At 42.8% G+C, this 18,351-nt stretch overlaps 1 protein-coding gene across 1 annotated transcript in view; it reads right to left on the bottom strand.

Annotated features, from left to right (window-relative positions):
• The window catches only part of RNPEPL1 (arginyl aminopeptidase like 1), a 68,110-nt gene that overhangs the window by 10,315 nt on the left and 39,444 nt on the right, over positions 1-18,351 (bottom strand). Inside the window, exons 7-9 of the mRNA XM_069726985.1 lie at positions 5,038-5,150; positions 4,854-4,962; positions 4,549-4,776 (exon numbers count right to left, since the gene is read on the bottom strand). Of these exons, the coding sequence (XP_069583086.1) occupies positions 4,549-4,776; positions 4,854-4,962; positions 5,038-5,150 (450 nt within the window). The remainder of the gene's footprint in view (positions 1-4,548; positions 4,777-4,853; positions 4,963-5,037; positions 5,151-18,351) is intronic.

The raw sequence follows: 18,351 nt of genomic DNA, 5'->3' as shown, positions 1-18,351 counted from the left end.
ACCAAGTATTAGGCTGAGGGAGCCAATACTTCTGTCTGGCCCATTTTTGGAGTTTTGTGTGAAATGATCAATGTTTTGCTTTTTGCTTCATTCTCTTTTGTGTTTTTTCATTTAAGACAAATAAAATGAAGATAATAATACCAAAGAATTTGTGATTGCAGTCATTTTCAGGAAGAAACTGAGTATTATCTGACAGAATTGCAGGGGTGTCAATACTTTTGGCCACGACTGTATGTATGTATGTATGTATGTATGTATGTATGTATGTATGTATGTATGTATGTATATATATATATATATATATATATATATATATATATATATATATATATATATATATATATATATATATATTTCAAATCAACCCACCATTAAAAAGAAAATACATGTGGTATAGCTATTATTGCTTCTACAGCAGGTCATACAAAGGGTTTAATTTCTACCATATACAAGTACCTATTGTCATCCCAACTGGATAATCACCCTCTGACAGTTAAAGTTAAACGAGAGGCAGATGTAGGGGCTATATCAGTGGAGCAATGGAGAGATTCTAGAAACATTTCCCAAATTTCTCCCTGTGAGGCCCAAAGGCTCTCAACTATGCTTAATACACAAAACTCCAAGCTTTTTACAAAAGATAGGAAATCGCCATGATGCAAAATGCCCTAGGTGTGGGATTGATGAGGCACATTTGATGCATATGATGTGAGAATGTAGACCAATAGGCCCATTTTGGAAAGAGGTAATCTCCTTGACAGAAAGGGTGTATGGAGTGAAATTGTTACCAGATTCTCGTATATGTATATTGAGATTATTTGAAGATGGACTGAAGTCGTCCTTATATCAACTAGAGTATCTATCAATGTTGTTCTCTTCGCCACACTGATGCCTTTTCGGCTCTCGGTTTCACACTGTTGGGCTCCAAGTTCAGACCTCTACATGGTAAATTTTCCAAGAAATTGGTATGTCTACTTTCCATGTCTTAAGTGGCTTTACTCCAGCCACTCAGTGTTTTCTCACCAAAATTTCTCTGGTCCAGTGTAGGACAGTACCTATTTTTCCATTCTAGAGCGCTGGCTTATGTGCCCTTCATGGCTATGCCCATGGAACCTACCGCTTCCTCTGCCCAGCGCACTTGAATTTGCCTCTGCGCATCTTCTTCTGGGCTGCAGAGTCTTCACGAGTCTCTGCCAGCCCTAGGCCTTACCATCGGCTTAGCCTCTTCTTCAGTGTCCTTACAAAGATCACACATTTGGTCCAGGGCTCCTCCTTTTCTACATGGTGGCAGATTCTTTACACATTTCTTCTCTGTACTTTAGTACAGTGTCGCACAGTTCAGGATCACCCATAGGCTAATCAATTCTCCTTCCCTTCTTCATCTGGAACCCAGAGTGATAGGATTTATATTTCCCTTTCATGGCGGAACCCAAGATTCTTTCCTTCAAAGGCAGAAAGCTATCCTGGTCAACCTCTGCAGAGGTATCTGGCCATAAAATCAGCAGACATTGTTCAGTCTAACAGTTCACTCGTCCACAGTAAGCTACATTCTACGGACTTCCTATTCTGTGAAAAGTGTTTGACAGGAGAGTGGTTGTCTCGCCAAACAGTTCTTGTCTATATCCCTGCATCGTTCCGAAGAAATCAAGTGTGCTCTACGAGGTTTTTCAGTCCACTCCCAGATTCCACGATTGTTCTCAAACCCTTGCAGTCGCCTGGACTTAAATCCTCCCCCTTCTTTTCACCCTCTTCTATCGCGGAGGTAACCTACTACTTACAGTCTCCTCTTGGAAACTACTATATCTGTTTTCCAATTCCATCATCTTCGCCATTGCAATTTGATTTTTTCAGTTTCACAGACTGCTCAGGAAACCCAGCGTTCAAGCTCCGGTTACTCCAATGACATCTGGATTACGATCTAAGTAGGGAAACCCGCAATCTAACCTTCCTCTTTCCTCTCTTATTGTTGGACCAGGAGTCTAGTTTGTTCATCAGCTACCTAAAGGCAAGTTTATAGTTTCTATTCAGGGAAACCATTTTCCCATTTTATCCGTCTGAGTTTCCCTGTGGGGTGCACACGCATTGTAAATCTCTAGTGACCTGACCTCCTGTGCCTTGGGGGCTTGCATCTGGTGCTGCACACTTTAGAAATTTCACAATTTCTCACCACTTGGATTTTTTCTTTCCAGTTTTCAAGTACACTATGTGATTAAAAAAATTGTGACATTCAAAGTACAACTCATCCCGCAAAAACAAACCCTCATATGTCTATGTAAACAGAAAGATAAAGTTATGGCTCTGAGAAGAGTGGGAGGGGAAAAACAGCACCAGATTAAATTGGCTGCGTCGTGAAGGGGTTAAATTATTGCAGTATATATAGGACAAATTATTGCAGAATCTTTCCATTGAAGGACTAAAAAAAAATAAGCGTGAAAATATAAAATATTATTTTTATCTTCTGCATCCATAAAATTGTGATAAGCAAAATCTACAATTATTAAACCGATCAGATAAATACCATAAAGAAAAATCGAAACGTCAGAATTTACATTTTTTGGGTCGCCGCACATCTCCCAAAAAATACGATTCAAAGCAATCAAGAAGTTGTATGAACCCAAAAATGCAACAAATAAAAACTACGTCTCATGCCAAAAATCAGTCGTTACATAGGTTCATAAATGTGAAAATAAAGTCATGAGTTTTGGAAAATGGTGACAAATAACATATCTGTTTTGCTTCTTTCTTTTAAGAATTCAGAATTTCATTGGGATTCCTTTTGGTCTCCATGTTAAATATATGACCTCTGAGATGCATATAACTAGGTCGGTAACATTCCACATCATTTCCCCCCCCCCTTTCCTATTGTCTCTGTGTTTGTAAAATTTTACCCTTTATCTACTTGAAAATGTTAACTATTACTATAGTATAAGATTGGTTGTTAACCTATAAATGATATTGAAAAATCTAAAATGCCTATTTTTTCTTTTCCTGTAAAATTTTAAAAGTTATCAATAAAAATTACAATTAAAAAAAAAAAGAATTCAGAATTTTACCACAGCAAAAAATAAACCCCACCAAAAAAACTGTAGTGCTGGAATTGCTTTTCTTTGTTTGTTTTAACCATTTAACTTGAGTGAACTTTTTGTTCCTGATTTCCAGTATGTTATATGTTTAAGTGAATAGTGTAATTCAAAATCTAGAACGCGTCTCTCAAAAAAAACAACCAATCATGCAGATAAATAGACGGAATAATAGAAAAAGTTTTGTTTCTTGGAAAAACGAAACCACAACAATAAAAATTGTCTGCGTCCCTAAAAGGGTAAAGGGAATTTGTTACCAGATTTATGCCATTCATGTAATGTTTGATTTTTTTCAATGGACTTTTCACTTGAATGAGCGAGTTGCGTCTGCAATATGAACCACAATATTACTTTTTTTTTTCCTGACTAGCCCTGCAAACATAGTTTTGTATTATAACACAGGTTATAATTCATGATCAGTGGAAGATCACCAACACTATTACCTGGACTCATCAAACTATTTAGACCAGAAATCTGGAGTACAACACTATGAAAAGTCCCAAGGTTACACAAAAAGTTAGCGATTTTGGGTGTTTTCAGTTTCAGGGACACTTACCAAAATGGGCGAGCTAGGGCAGGACAGGGCATGGCAGTGCCAGCTCATCTAATTCACGATGATTTGTGGGGTATGGCACAAATCTTACTACAGTCCCTGATTCGAGTAAGATTTGTGGAAAGGCGCATGGAGGTGCCCGCCACTTCTAAGACGCTCCTGATTCATTAAGAATTCTGCGTCTCTTAATGAATCAGGTGCCTTTGATTCAAATATCCCCTTCCATCAAAACCGGCCTGAAAAATGCTGATATTAAATGAATTAATCACTGAGTGACAGCAGATCAGCATTGAGGCCAGCTGTCAGTCAGTGCCAAGGGTGCGGTTACAGCAGCTGCTCACTATACAGAGTGGTGACTGAACCAGCAACAGAACCACCCCTGTAAGTGAAACCTCAACGCTGCGGGAAGGAATTAAGTTTATTCCCTCCAGACAGCGGAGCTCTAAATGTGGGCGCTGGGCAGGTTCAGAACACTACAGCCCTGCAGATTAACCCAATATCTGTAGGTTAATAGCATTTTTTCATTTGACTGGTTCACTTTAAGGTTTGCAATTGGATTGATAACTAGCTCAATCATCGAGAGAGTTGTGGCGAATGACTGCTACTCTAAGTTGTTTCCAGTTGTCAGTGGTATACCCCAAGATTCAATGCTGGGTCCGCTATTTCTCAGCTTATTTATTAAGGATATATAAGATATGATTAATAGTGTTGTTTCTATTTTTGCAGAAGATACCAATCTAGGTAGTATAATGCAGTCTATGGAGCATGTTCATAAGTTACCAGGGGACTTGGACAAATTGAGTGTTTAGGAATCCACTTGGCAGATGATGTTAAATGTGAATAAGTATATGCCTCTGTGTACTAATAGTCTGAAGACATCACAATTATTGAAATAAGAAAAATATCAGATTAATTCACCTGGCCGCAATGGGGACTGATCTAAAAGCTTGTCCAAAAACAGCACAGTCTGAAAAGTTTGCCAGTCTGCAATATTGGCAAAATTGGCAGCAGCTTCAATGTCTAAAGGTTCAGCCATCCACAGTTCACTCAAAGCTTCCACGGACGAAGTGAATACGGATCCCTGAGAAAGATCTGGTTGGGTCATCGGAGGCCCTGGGGCATTCAGCCAGCGCTCAAACTGCAGATCTGGAGGGGAAAACAGATCATGAGGATTTGGCAATTATAATTTGAAGTGCTGCATGCTACCATAGTCTGTGACTCACCCTCACTGTATGTTGTACTCTCCCCCTTCAGATGAGGGAAGAAGCTAAGATAAGACTCCAGCAGATCTTGAGCTACAACACTGCGGAACTTAAATTTCTCAATATAATCCTGTGTGAGAAGGAGATGGGGATTACTGTGCGACAATAGCCATCATTAAAGAAATAAAGTGTTAAATTATTATACCCTGAGGAAGGCATCGAAGTTGTCTTGGTCCCCACACAACTGGGACAGATAGTGCACAAAGCAGAAGCCCTTCTCATATGTGAACAAATTCATGAGGTTACTTGGGTTCACACCTGCGGAGAAACACAGAGAATGACAAACTGATAACTCACACTTCAGATACAAAAGCAGAAATTTTAGAGACGCTGATCAACTTTAAATGCTTCAAGTACAATCGTGATATGTAGAAACATTAATATTTTCTTCTTGGGAAAAGTCAGGTAGTCCTTGTGACCCTGATCCCCATGGCGAAACATTAGCAAAATCTGCAACAAAAAAACTGACATGTTGCAGATTTTAAACCCACAACACATGGTGACTACTGACCTGACTTTTTCAGTAGTGTATGGCTGAAATTTCTTTTAAAAAATCATTAATGAATGTATCTTTTATGTATAGGCTTATGTGTTAACAACATATGCACATACAATCAGGGGATAAGTATTAACTGCAGAGATTTCTGCATAAAAAAAATGTGCCTCTTGGCAGCAAAAACGCTGCATAACAAATGTCCATTTTTTGCATGCGTTATTTTTCCCATTCATTACAGTGGATGAAAAACTGCAATAACTCTGAAAGAATTGACATGCTACCGGTCTGAAATTGCTTCAAATCTGCAAAGAAAAAGAAACAAGCAGCATGTGTGATATTTCAGAAATATTATTTACTTTGATGGGGCAGCAAAACATTTTTTTGCTGCAAAAACGTGCAGAAAAAAAATGTGACAAAAAAAATGCAAGGTATGAATATACCCCAATAGTTTATCCCCCCTCACACCCTAATCTGCAGCAATATCTATTAAGGATAATATATCTGAAGTCTGGCATAATTCACATTTTAAGAATACACTGGTTTTAAATCTATTCTCCGTTGCTTCAAAAAAACAACTTTATTGTAATCTGCACATGCACCGTCTGTTCCACACACTTATTTCGAATACTGTTACTCCTATGTCGATTGACAGCCAATAGCCAAGAGCCAACACTGATCATAAAGCGGTTTTGTGATCACTGTCCTTATACAGGAGAGTGCACACAAATCATTCTCTCCTCACTCCCGACATTGCTGGTCTCCTATTTTCACTTCATTGCATAAAAGTAGCACAAAAATCAGTCTTTCCATGCAACAGACTTTGCTACACTACTATAGCCAAGCTATTTCATCAGAAAGGAGAGTGATTTCTGTGCTCTCTTGCAGTGAAGGGATAGCAGAGCCAATAAGCAATGTCAGAGGCAAGGAGAGAGCAATTTATTATTATTATTATTATTATTATTTATTGTTATAGCGCCATTTATTCCATGGCGCTTTACATGTGAGGAGGGGTATACATAATGAAAACAAGTACAATAATCTTAAACAATACAAGTCATAACTGGTACAGGAGGAATGTAGACCCTGCCCGCGAGGGCTCACAATCTACAAGGGATGGGTGAGAATACAGTAGGTGAGGGTAGAGATGGTCATGCAGCGGTTTGGTCGATCGGTGGTAGCTGCAGGTTGTAGGCTTGTCTGAAGAGGTGGGTCTTCAGGTTCTTTTTGAAGGTTTCGATGGTAGGCGAGAGTCTGATGTGTTGTGGTAGAGGGTTCCAGAGTAGGGGTGATACGCGAGAGAAATCTTGTATACGATTGTGGGAAGAGGAGATAAGAGGGGAGTAGAGTAGGAGATCTTGTGAGGATCGGAGGTTGCGGGTAGGTAAGTACCGGGAGACGAGGTGTGCACTCTCCTATAAAAGGACAATGATCACATAACAGAAGTTTATCCTCAGATAGAGATGCCTGGGGGTAAGTCAGCGCTATCAATCAACATTAAAAAAAAGTGTTTCCAGAGTTGGCAGTTTAAAATAAATTTTTGCTCCGAATGATGGGGTGGAACTCATAAGGGGAGGTCTTATTTTTTCCCCATGAACAACCACCCACATTTATTCTTGAACAGAAAATCAACATTTATTAAAATATAATCATGTAAAACACACACAATTATTTATTTTTTTTGCGAACTTGTGGAGGACCGATCATCACTCTGTAGAAATGCAGGTCGGAGGTCCTATGTGTAATGCCAGGAGGCGCCCACTGCCCGGGTAGAGTGCGCCTTAAACCCGGAAGAAGGAGCTCTACTCTGACCTGGTAAACCTAAAAATTGCTGACCGGATTTAGCGAGCATTCGTTGACCTGGAAGCCAGAGGACCTCTCAACGCTGAACCCGTATACTGAAAAGGGGGAGGGGTGGACTTAGTTGGATAGATGCTTGTCGCCCTGGCCAGGTAGCCTGATGAGAGAACACTACGAAGGATGAGTCCGAGCCGGACGAAAGGAAGGGGATCAAGAATGATGGACAGACCCATGGAGAACCTCGGCAAACTAAGGGAAGAGCACTGAACCTGTGAGCCACAGAACGTGGAAAACTGCTGCCACAGACTCTTGCGAGACTCTGGGAGTGGTTGAGAGCACGAAGGAAAAGCTATAAAATGAAAATGGACCCGTCCCTCGCAAAAAGCAGGGATCTCCGATGTCCTGAAGAAATGAGGACCTGGATAAAGGCTTCTATAGGACAAAGGCAAACACATGTGGTTCCCAGGAAGCAATTACTGAACGAAGAGATTTCATCCTGAAAGACAAGGATGGACTCCTCCGTTAGATCCCGTTGAGTCACGCTGAGGAAAAACAACCAGGAGAACGACGAGGGTTAGTCAGAGGAAGAAGAGAGCTTGTCCCTCCGGTGACCTCCTTAATAATTTGGTTCATCTTGGAGCTAAACAGACGGGAACCCTGGAAAGACAAGTTGGTGAGGAACTTCTATGAGGATAAGTTCACCTGCCACGCCTTAAGTGAAATGGTCCTTCGGATGGCCATGATATTGCTGGATGTCCAAGTAGCACCTGCAGCGGCATCCGAGGCGGATACCATGTACTTCCCTGCAAGAGTAAATTGGTCCGCGAGGACAGCAATTTTCTCCGATCGGAGTCCAGAAAGAAAGCCCAGATGGAGCGCTTAGCCCATGAGTCTATAAACTTTGCTGCCCAGGTGGAGACAAAGGCAGGGCACAATGCAACGGTGAACACTTCATGGTTGACCTTGCCAAGGACTATTAGTCCGCCGTTGGTATCCTTGAGGGAACCTCTCTCTGGCAGAGGAGGACTGTATTGGTGGAAAATCTGGAAACCAGAGGGTCCATAGACGGAGAAGTGGTATAGTTCGCAGTGAGCTCTGGAGAGAGGGAATATAGGAAACCGAGACGCTTCCCTCTTTGGAAACAGCTGGACTAAGGATTCCGAGAAAATGACAAGATTTGAGTGCAGGGTACTGTGAACCTGCTAGAGAGGAAAACGCTGAAGACGTACGGAAGGGGACCTCGGGTGGAACCCTGGATCTCAACCCAGCGATGTAGGCCCTGTTACATCAACAAAACGGCTCAGAAAAGGAGAACCATTTGAAGAGACAACCTCTTGCTCGTCTAAGCAGATAGAACGTAGACTACCGGACGACTCAGCAGACTCAGATGAATTAGGAAGCTAAACTTAAGCGTACAGGGATGAAGATGGTTATAAGGGACTATGGAAAAAGTTGTCTTGATGGGCATTGGGAGGCACAATAGCTTATGAGAAAGTACCTCCCCATCCAAGAAAGGTCGGATGTTCGATAATCCAGCGTTGTGTGACATCCGCGTCTCCTCAAACCGACAGGCTCTGGTGGGCGAGTGGGTGGGAGATGGAGGCAGGACCGACAATCAGATCACCTCAACACGTTTCTGTGTTAGGGGCTGGGGTCCTGCCGACTAGACGTATGATGATACGGGGTGGCAGTACCCGCCGTACTCAGTCTCTTTGAGGGAATACAGTAGTAACCGTTCACACTGTATCCCTCTGTGGTACCTGAAAAGGAACGACGAACACAGAGGTAGATATGGGTCTAATGAAAGACCCGTGTCCACCTCCTACTGACACTAAGCTAAACTGAATATCCTACTTCCTGTTGGTGGGGTGTACACTGCGGAGGAGGAGCTAACTTTTTTTTTTGCATAGTGTCAGCCTCCTAGTGGCAGCAGCATACACCCGTGGCTTCCTGTGTCCCACAATGAAGCGATAGAGAAATAAGTATCTGATGCAGGTATTCCCACCTACTAAGAATGGAAGAAGGTCAGTAATTTTTTCGTAGGTACACTTCAACTATGAGAGACAGAATCTACAAATAAAAACCAGAAAGTCACATTGTATGATTTTTAAATAATTAAACTGCTTTTTATTGCATGAAATAAGTATTTGGTACAATAGAAAAAAACAATTTAATGTTTGGTACAGAAACCTTTGTTTGCGAATATAGAGGTCAGATGTTACCACATTTCCAGCACAGGGATTTTGGCCCACTTCTCCATAAAGATCTTCTCTAGATCTTTCAGGTTTCCGGGCTGTCACTGGGCAATATTGAGTTTCAGCTTACTCCAAATATTTTCCATTGGGTTCAGGTCTCTAGACTGACTAGGCCACTCCAGGACCTTAAAATGCTTCCTTTGGAGCCACTCTTTAATTGCCCTGGCTGTATGTTTTGGGACATTGACATGCTGGAAGACCCAGCCATGACCCATTTTCAATGCTCTTACTGAGGGAAGGCGTTTGATGGCCAAAATCTTGCGATTCATGACCCCTTCCACCCTCCCTTCTATAAGGTGCGGTCCTCCTGTCCCCTTTGCAGAAAAGCACCCCCAAAGTATGATGTTTCCGCCATCATGCTTCATGGTTGGGAAGGTGTTCTTGGGGTTGTACTCATCCTTCTTCTTCCAAACATGGCGAGTGGATCCTATTTTGGTCTCGTCTAACCAGATGACCTTCTCCCTTGCCTCCTCTACACCATCCAGATGGTCATTGGCAAACTTCAAATGGGCCTGGACGTGCTGGAGTGAACATGGGGACCTTGCATGCCCTGCAGGATATTAATCCATGACAGCGCAGTATGTTACGAACGGTAATGTTTGAGACTGTGCTCCCAGCTCTCTTCAGGCCATTGATCTTGCGTGAAGCCCCTGACTGAGGAAGATTGACAGTTATCTTGTGTTTCTTCCATGGCACCCCTGGTCAAAATTACTGTTATTGTGATTAGTTAAGCAACTTGAAGTTGATCTCGAACGAAAAGGCCTAAAGTTAAAAATATTGTTATATATATATATATGTAATTTTTTACATTTTAAAAATTAACCTTTGTATTTGTGTGTTCAGATAACTTTGACCAAGATTTCAAGCCTGTTTAGGGTTATGGTTTTCTTCTGATGACTCTTCCATGAAGACCATATTTGTGCAGGTGTCTTTGAACAGTAGAACAATGTACCACAACTCCAGAGTCTGCTATATCCTTCTGAAGGTATTTTGCAGTAAAGGGGGGGGTTCCGATTTGCCTCTCTAGCATATCCGGGAGCAGCTCCCACTGAAATTTTGCTTGGTCTTGTAGACCTTATCTTGACCTCCACTGTTCCCGTTAACTGCCATTTCTTAATTACATTTTGAACTGAGGAAAGGGCAACTTGAAAACGCTTTTCTATCTTATAGCTTTCTCCTGGTACATTTTCAAAGTGCTAGGCAGCTGCTTAGAAGAACCCATAGCTGCTATTTTCTGTCAAAAGGTTAGAGGAGGCAGGGTTTTTATAAAGCTAGGAAATTTGCGTCACCTGTGTAGCACAATGGCCAGCACCCCTGCATGGTGTCCCCTTCTCCCTCCATGCAAGGACACCAGCTTACTCACCGACCCGGCCAAGTGATATGGTTCACCGGCGTGCTCCTACCTCTTCCTGGTGTGAGCGCCGCTGTGCACAGCGGCACACCTAGTGCACACGCTCCCCTGCTCTTTAAGTGGCAGTGCACGCATATGGTAAATGCCCTCAGCCTGTCCCTGAGAGGCATTTAGAATAATTAGTACACCTGCAGGATGGCTCCCAGCTGTGAGATCCCCCGGTGTGGGTGCTGCCAGTGTCCTGAACCCAAATCCCTGGACCCAGTACCTGAACATTGTCCCCTGGTCCCAGTGCGGCCAGTCCTGTTCCTGAAATCCCCTGGACCCGATGCAGCCGATCCTGTTCCCGAAGTTCCCTGGTCCTTTGCCTGAACATTGTTCACTGGTCCTGATGCAGTCAGTCCTGTTTCCAAAGCCCCCAGGTCCTAGTGTTACCAGTGACTGAACGTTTTCCCCGGGTTCTGGTGCAGCTCGTCCTGAATCCAAAGTTCACGGGTTCCTGTGCAGCCAGTGCCTGAACATCGTCCCTTGGTCCATGTGTGGCCAGTCCCTTATACAGTATCCTAGACTTGGTGGCTTCCTGCAGCCCAGTCTGTCTCCACCATCAGGAGCTACAGTGAACATTTGGTAGCCGCTAAGTTATGCCCCTTCCTATGCAGACCCATTCCTGGGGCACAATGGGTCCACAAACCCATGTGTGCCACAGTTGGGCATAACAACCTGGCCTTTCCTAGTGATAGTGAACAAGCCATAACCCTAACAGGCTAATTAACCCCTTCATGACCCAGCCTATTTTGACCTTAACCCCTTCATGACCGGGGGATTTTTCGTTTTTCCGTGTTCATTTTTCGCTCCCCTCCTTCCCATAGCCATAACTTTTTTATTTTTCTGTCAATTTGGCCATGTGAGGGCTTATTTTTTGCGGGACGAGTTGTACTTTTGAACGACATCATTGGTTTTAGCATGTCGTGTACTAGAAAACGGGAAAAAAATTCCAAGTGCGGTGAAATTGCAAAAAAAGTGCAATCACACACTTGTTTTTTGTTTGGCTTTTTTGCTAGGTTCACTAAATGCTAAAAATGACCTGCCATTATGATTCTCCAGGTCAGTACGAGTTCATAGACACCAAACATGACTAGGTTATTTTTTATCTAAGTGGTGAAAAAAAATTCCAAACTTTGCTAAAAAAAAAAAAAAAAAAAAAAATTGCGCCATTTTCCGATACTCGTAGCGTCTCCATTTTTCATGATCTGGGGTCGGTTGAGGGCTTATTTTTTGCGTGCCGAGATGACGTTTTTAATGATAGCATTTCGGTGCAGATACGTTCTTTTGATCGCCCGTTATTGCATTTTAATCCAATGTCGCGGCAACCAAAAAAACGTAATTCTGGCGTTTCGAATTTTTTTCCCGCTACGCTGTTTAGCGATCAGGTTAATACTTTTTTTTAATTGATAGATCGGGCGATTCTGAGCGCGGCGATACCAAATATGCGTAGATTTGATATTTTTTTTATTGATTTATTTTGATTGGGGCGAAAGGGGGGTGATTTAAACTTTTACGTTTTTTTTATTTTTTTCACATTTTTTTAAACTTTTTTTTTTTAACTTTTGCCATGCTTCAATAGCCTCCATGGGAGGCTAGAAGCAGGCACAGCACGATCGCCTCTGCTACATAGCAGCGATCTGCTGATCGCTGCTATGTAGCAGAATTGCACGTGTGCTGTGAGCGCCGACCACAGGGTGGCGCTCACAGCGACGGGCGATCAGTAACCATAGAGGTCTCTAGGACCTCTATGGTTACCATCCAGACGCATCGCCGACCCCCGATCATGTGACGGGGGTCGGCGATGACGTCATTTCCGGCCGCCCGGCCGGAAGCGGTAGTTAAATGCCGCTGTCTGCGTTTGACAGCGGCATTTAACTAGTTAATAGGTGCGGGCAGATCGCGATTCTGCCCGCACCTATTACGGGCACATGTCAGCTGTTCAAAACAGCTGACATGTCCCGGCTTTGGTGCGGGCTCACCGCGGAGCCCTGCATCAAAGCAGGGGAGCCGGCATCGGACGGTATAGTACGTCCGATGCCGGTAAGGGGTTAAAGACCTTGCCGTTTTTTGCAATTCTGACCAGTGTCCCTTTATGAGGTAATAACTCAGGAACGCTTCAACGGATCCTAGCGGTTCTGAGATTGTTTTTTCGTGACATATTGGGCTTCATGTTAGTGGTAAATTTAGGTCAATAAATTCTGTGTTTATTTGTGATAAAAACGGAAATTTGGAGAAAATTTTGAAAATTTCGCAATTTTCACATTTTAAATTTTTATTCTGTTAAACCAGAGAGTTATGTGACACAAAATAGTTAATAAATAACATTTCCCACATGTATACTTTACATCAGCACAATTTTGGAAACAAAATTTTTTTTTGCTAGGAAGTTATAAGGGTTAAAATTTGACCAGCGATTTCTCATTTTTACAACGAAATTTACAAAACCATTTTTTTTAGGGACCACCTCACATTTGAAGTCAGTTTGAGGGGTCTATATGGCTGAAAATACCCAAAAGTGACACCATTCTAAAAACTGCACCCCTCAAGGTGCACAAAACCACATTCAAGAAGTTTATTAACCCTTCAGGTGCTTCACAGCAGCAGAAGCAACATGGAAGGAAAAAATGAACATTTAACTTTTTAGTCACAAAAATGATCTTTCAGCAACAATTTTTTTATTTTCCCAATGGTAAAAGGAGAAACTGAACCACGAAAGTTGTTGTCCAATTTGTCCTGAGTACGCCGATACCTCATATCTGGGGGTAAACCACTGTTTGGGCGCACGGCAGGGCTTGGAAGGGAAGGAGCGCCATTTGACTTTTTGAATGAAAAGTTGGCTGCACTCTTTAGCGGACACCATGTCACATTTGGAGAGCCCCCGTGTGCCTAAAAATTGGAGCTCCCCCACAAGTGACCCCATTTTGGAAACTAGACGCCCCAAGGCACTTATCTAGATGCATAGTGAGCACTTTAAACCCCCAGGTGCTTCACAAATTGATCCGTAAATATGAAAAAGTACTTTTTTTTCACAAAAAAATTCTTTTAGCCTCAATTTTTTCATTTTCACATGGGCAACAGGATAAAATCGATCCTAAAATTTGTTGGGCAATTTCTCCTGAGTACACAGATACCTCAAATGTGGGGGTAAACCACTGTTTGGGCACATGGTAAGGCTCGGAAGGGAAGGAGCGCCATTTGACTTTTTGAATGAAAAATTATCTCCAACTGTTAGTGGACACCATGTCGCGTTTGGAGAGCCCCAGTGTGCCTATGTATTGGAGCTCCCCCACAAGTGACCCCATTTTGGAAACTAGACCCCCCAAGGAACTTATCTAGATGCATACTGAGCACTTTAAACCCCCAGGTGCTTCACAGAAGTTTATAACGCAGAGCCATGAAAATAAAAAATAATTTTTCTTTCCTCAAAAATGATTTTTTAGCCTGGAATTTCCTATTTTGCCAACGGTAAAAGGAGAAATTGGACCATAAATGTTGTTGTCCAGTTTGTCTTCAGTACGCAGATACCCCATATGTGGGGGTAAACCACTGTTTGGGCGCACGGCAGGGCTCGGAAGGGAAGGCACACCATTTGGCTTTTTAAATGGAAAATTAGCTCCAATCATTAGCGGACACCATGTCGCGTTTGGAGAGCCCCTGTGTGCCTAAACATTGGAGATCCCCCACAAATGACCCCATTTTGGAAACTCGACCCCCAAAGGAACTAATCTAGATGTGTGGTGAGCACTTTGAACCCTCAAGTGCTTCACAGAAGTTTATAACACAGAGCCATGAAAATAAAAAATAAAAATTTCTTTTCTCAAAAATTATTTTTTAGCCCGCAATTTTTTTATTTTCCCAAGGGTAACAGGAGAAATTTGACCCCAATATTTGTTGTCCAGTTTCTCCTGAGTACGGTGATACCCCATATGTGGGGGTAAACTACTGTTTGGGCACACGTCGGGGCTCGGAAGTGAAGTAGTGAAGTTTTGAAATGCAGACTTTGATGGAATGCTCCATGGGCGTCACGTTGCGTTTGCAGAGCCCCTGATGTGGCTAAACAGTAGAAACCCCCCACAAGTGACCCCATTTTGGAAACTAGACCCCGAAAGGAACTTATCTAGATGTGTGGTGAGCACTTTGAACCCCCAAGTGCTTCACAGAAGTTTATAACGCAGAGCCGTGAAAATAAATACGTTTTCATTCCTCAAAAATAATTTTTTAGCCCAGAATTTTTTATTTTCCCAAGGGTTACTGGAGAAATTGGACCTCAAAGGTTGTTGTCCAGTTTCTCCTGAGTACGCTGATACCCCATGTGTGGGGGTAAACCACTGTTTGGGCGCACGTCGGGGCTCAGAAGGGAAGTAGTGACTTTTGGAATGCAGACTTTGATGGAATGGTCTGCGGGCGTCACGTTGCGTTTGCAGAGCCCCTGGTGTGCCTAAACAGTAGAAACCCCCCACAAGTGACCCCATTTTGGAAACTAGACCCCCCAAGGAACTTATTTAGATATGTGGTGAGCACTTTGAACCCCCAAGTGCTTCACAGACGTTTACAACGCAGAGCCGCGAAAATAAAAAATCATTTTTCTTTCCTCAAAAATTATGTTTCAGCAAGCAATTTTTTATTTTCTCAAGGGTAACAGGAGAAATTGGACCCCAGTAATTGTTGCGCAGTTTGTCCTGACTATGCTGGTACCCCATATGTGGGGGTGAACCACTGTTTGGGCGCACGTCGGGGCTCGGAAGTGAGGGAGCACCGTTTGACTTTTTGAATAAAAGATTGGCTGGAATCAATGGTGGCGCCATGTTGCGTTTGGAGAACCCCTGATGTGCCTAAACAGTGGAAACCCCTCAATTCTACCTTCAACACTAACCCCAATACACCCCTAACCCTAATCCCAACTGTAGCCGTAACCCTAACCACAACCCTAACCCTAACCACAACCCTAATTCCAACCCTAACCCTAAGGCTATGTGCCCACGTTGCGGATTCGTGTGAGATTTTTCCGCACCATTTTTGAAAAATCCGCAGGTAAAAGGCACTACGTTTTACCTGCGGATTTACCGCGGATTTCCAGTGTTTTTTGCGCGGATTTCACCTGCGGATTCCTATTGAGGATCAGGTGTAAAACGCTGCAGAATCCGCACAAAGAATTGACATGCTGCGGAAAATACAACGCAGCGTTTCCGCGCGGTATTTTCTGCACCATGGGCACAGCGGATTTGGTTTTCCATATGTTTACATGGTACTGTAAACCTGATGGAACACTGCTGCGGATCCGCAGCGGCCAATCCGCTGCGGATCCGCAGCCAAATCCGCACCGTGTGCACATAGCCTAATTCTAAAGGTATGTGCACACGCTGCGGAAAACGCTGCGGATCCGCAGCAGTTTCCCATGAGTTTACAGTTCAATGTAAACCTATGGGAAACAAAAATCGCTGTACACATGCTGCAGAAAAACTGCACGGAAACGCAGAGGTTTATATTCCGCAGCATGTCACTTCTTTCTGCGGATTCCGCAGCGGTTTTACAACTGCTCCAATAGAAAATCGCAGTTGTAAAACCGCAGTGAAATGCGCAGAAAAACCGCGGTAAATACGCGATAAATCCACAGCGGTTTAGCACTGCGGATTTATCAAATCCGCTGCGGAAAAATCCGCAGAGGACCAGAATACATGTGCACATACCGTACCCTAACCCTACCCCTAACCCTACCCCTAACCCTATCCCTAACACAAAAGTGTTTCCAGCCATGGCCGATGATATTGCAGCATCGGCCATGGCTGGATTGTAATATTTCACCAGTTTTTTAGGTGAAATATTACAAATCGCTCCGATTGGCAGTTTCACTTTCAACAGCCAATCAGAGCGATCGTAGCCACGGGGGGGGGGGGGTGAAGCCACCCCCCCTGGGCTGTACTACCACTCCCCCTGTCCCTGCAGATCGGGTGAAATGGGAGTTAACCCTTTCACCGGATCTGCAGGGACGCGATCATTCTGTGACACAGCATATGCGTCACAGGTCGGATTGGCACCGACTTTCATGACACATACGCTGTGTCACAGGTCGGGAAGGGGTTAAGGTCTGAAACCTTGGGCAAAGTTATCCGAGCCCACAAACCTCCAAGGGTAATTTTTAAATAGTATAAATGACTATATACAAATTTTTGCCTAAAATACAAAAGAAATATGTGATCTTTAACTTTAATCTAAACTTTTACATGCCACTGTATATACAGGTGATTCTCACAAAATTAGATCATTAAAACGTTAATTTATTTCGGTTTTTCAATAAAAAAATAAATTGAAACTCATTATATAGTCATTACAAACAGAGTGATCTATTTGAAGTGTTTATTTCTGTTAACGTTGATGGTTACGGCTTACAGCTAATGAAAACTCAAAAGTCGCTATCTCAGTAAAACAGGATTTTTGGTTGTTTCCCGTAAAATATGTTTCTCGGAGCCTTCATTGGGGGACACAGGAACCATGGGTGTATGCTGCTGCCACTAGGAGGCTGACACTATGCACAAAAAAGTTAGCTCCTCCTCTGCAGTATATACCCCACCGACTGGCATTCTGAAACTCAGTTACTGAGAAAGCAGTATGAGAAAACAAAGCCGAAAGAACACAACCAGATATTTGAACTGTTATCTGATGGCTTGGCTTCTATTGTCTACAACCAAGCCATCAGATACAATCGTATATGGTCCAACCCAATGGATAGGGATGAACACCGTGGTCGCCTCAGAAAGACCTTTTTGAACCAGGGCTACCATCCAAGAACAATTGAAAACCAGATCACAAGAGCCACCAGAATATCAAGGAATCACCTGCTACATTACAAAGCTAAAGAAGAAAATAACCGGGTACCTCTAGTAGTTACCTACAATCCAAATCTGGAGGTGCTAAGGGGAGCTGCACGGAAATTACAACCTTTACTGCAAAAAGATGCCCGCTTACAATCCATTTTTCCAGACCACCCACTACTGTGTTTTAGGCAGCCCCCAAATCTAAGAAGCATCATTGTCAAGAGCTCCCTGTCCTCTCCAACAGCTGCAGGTACCTTTCCTTGCAACCAGAAAAATGTAAAACCTGTCCATTTATAATGACCACGGACAAGAGAAAGATCCACAATTCCAGGTACTTTCAGCTGCATCACTTCTAATGTGGTGTACCTAATTATTTGTACTAAATGTCCAACTTGGGGTCTGTATGTGGGGGAGACAGGGCAAAAACTTAGAACAAGAATGAATTCTCACCGCCACACAATAAGAGAAAAAAAAATGGATCTATTTGTGGCAATACATTTTTGTCTCCCAAATCATCACATTATGGACATGAAATTACTTGTGTTAAAATGTAGCTTCAAATCTCAGAGACACAGAAGAGTCTGGGAATATAAACTGATGACGACCTTTGACACGCTCACTGCAGGAATGAATGTGTCGCATGAATTTATGTATTTTTACATCAACTAAGGAACTTGCCCCTCAGACTATGAGGGGTCATCAC

Source organism: Ranitomeya imitator, chromosome 5 (genome assembly GCF_032444005.1).
Source record: "Ranitomeya imitator isolate aRanImi1 chromosome 5, aRanImi1.pri, whole genome shotgun sequence".
Lineage (NCBI taxonomy): Eukaryota > Metazoa > Chordata > Amphibia > Anura > Dendrobatidae > Ranitomeya > Ranitomeya imitator.
This window is presented reverse-complemented; position numbering and strand designations above follow the sequence as displayed.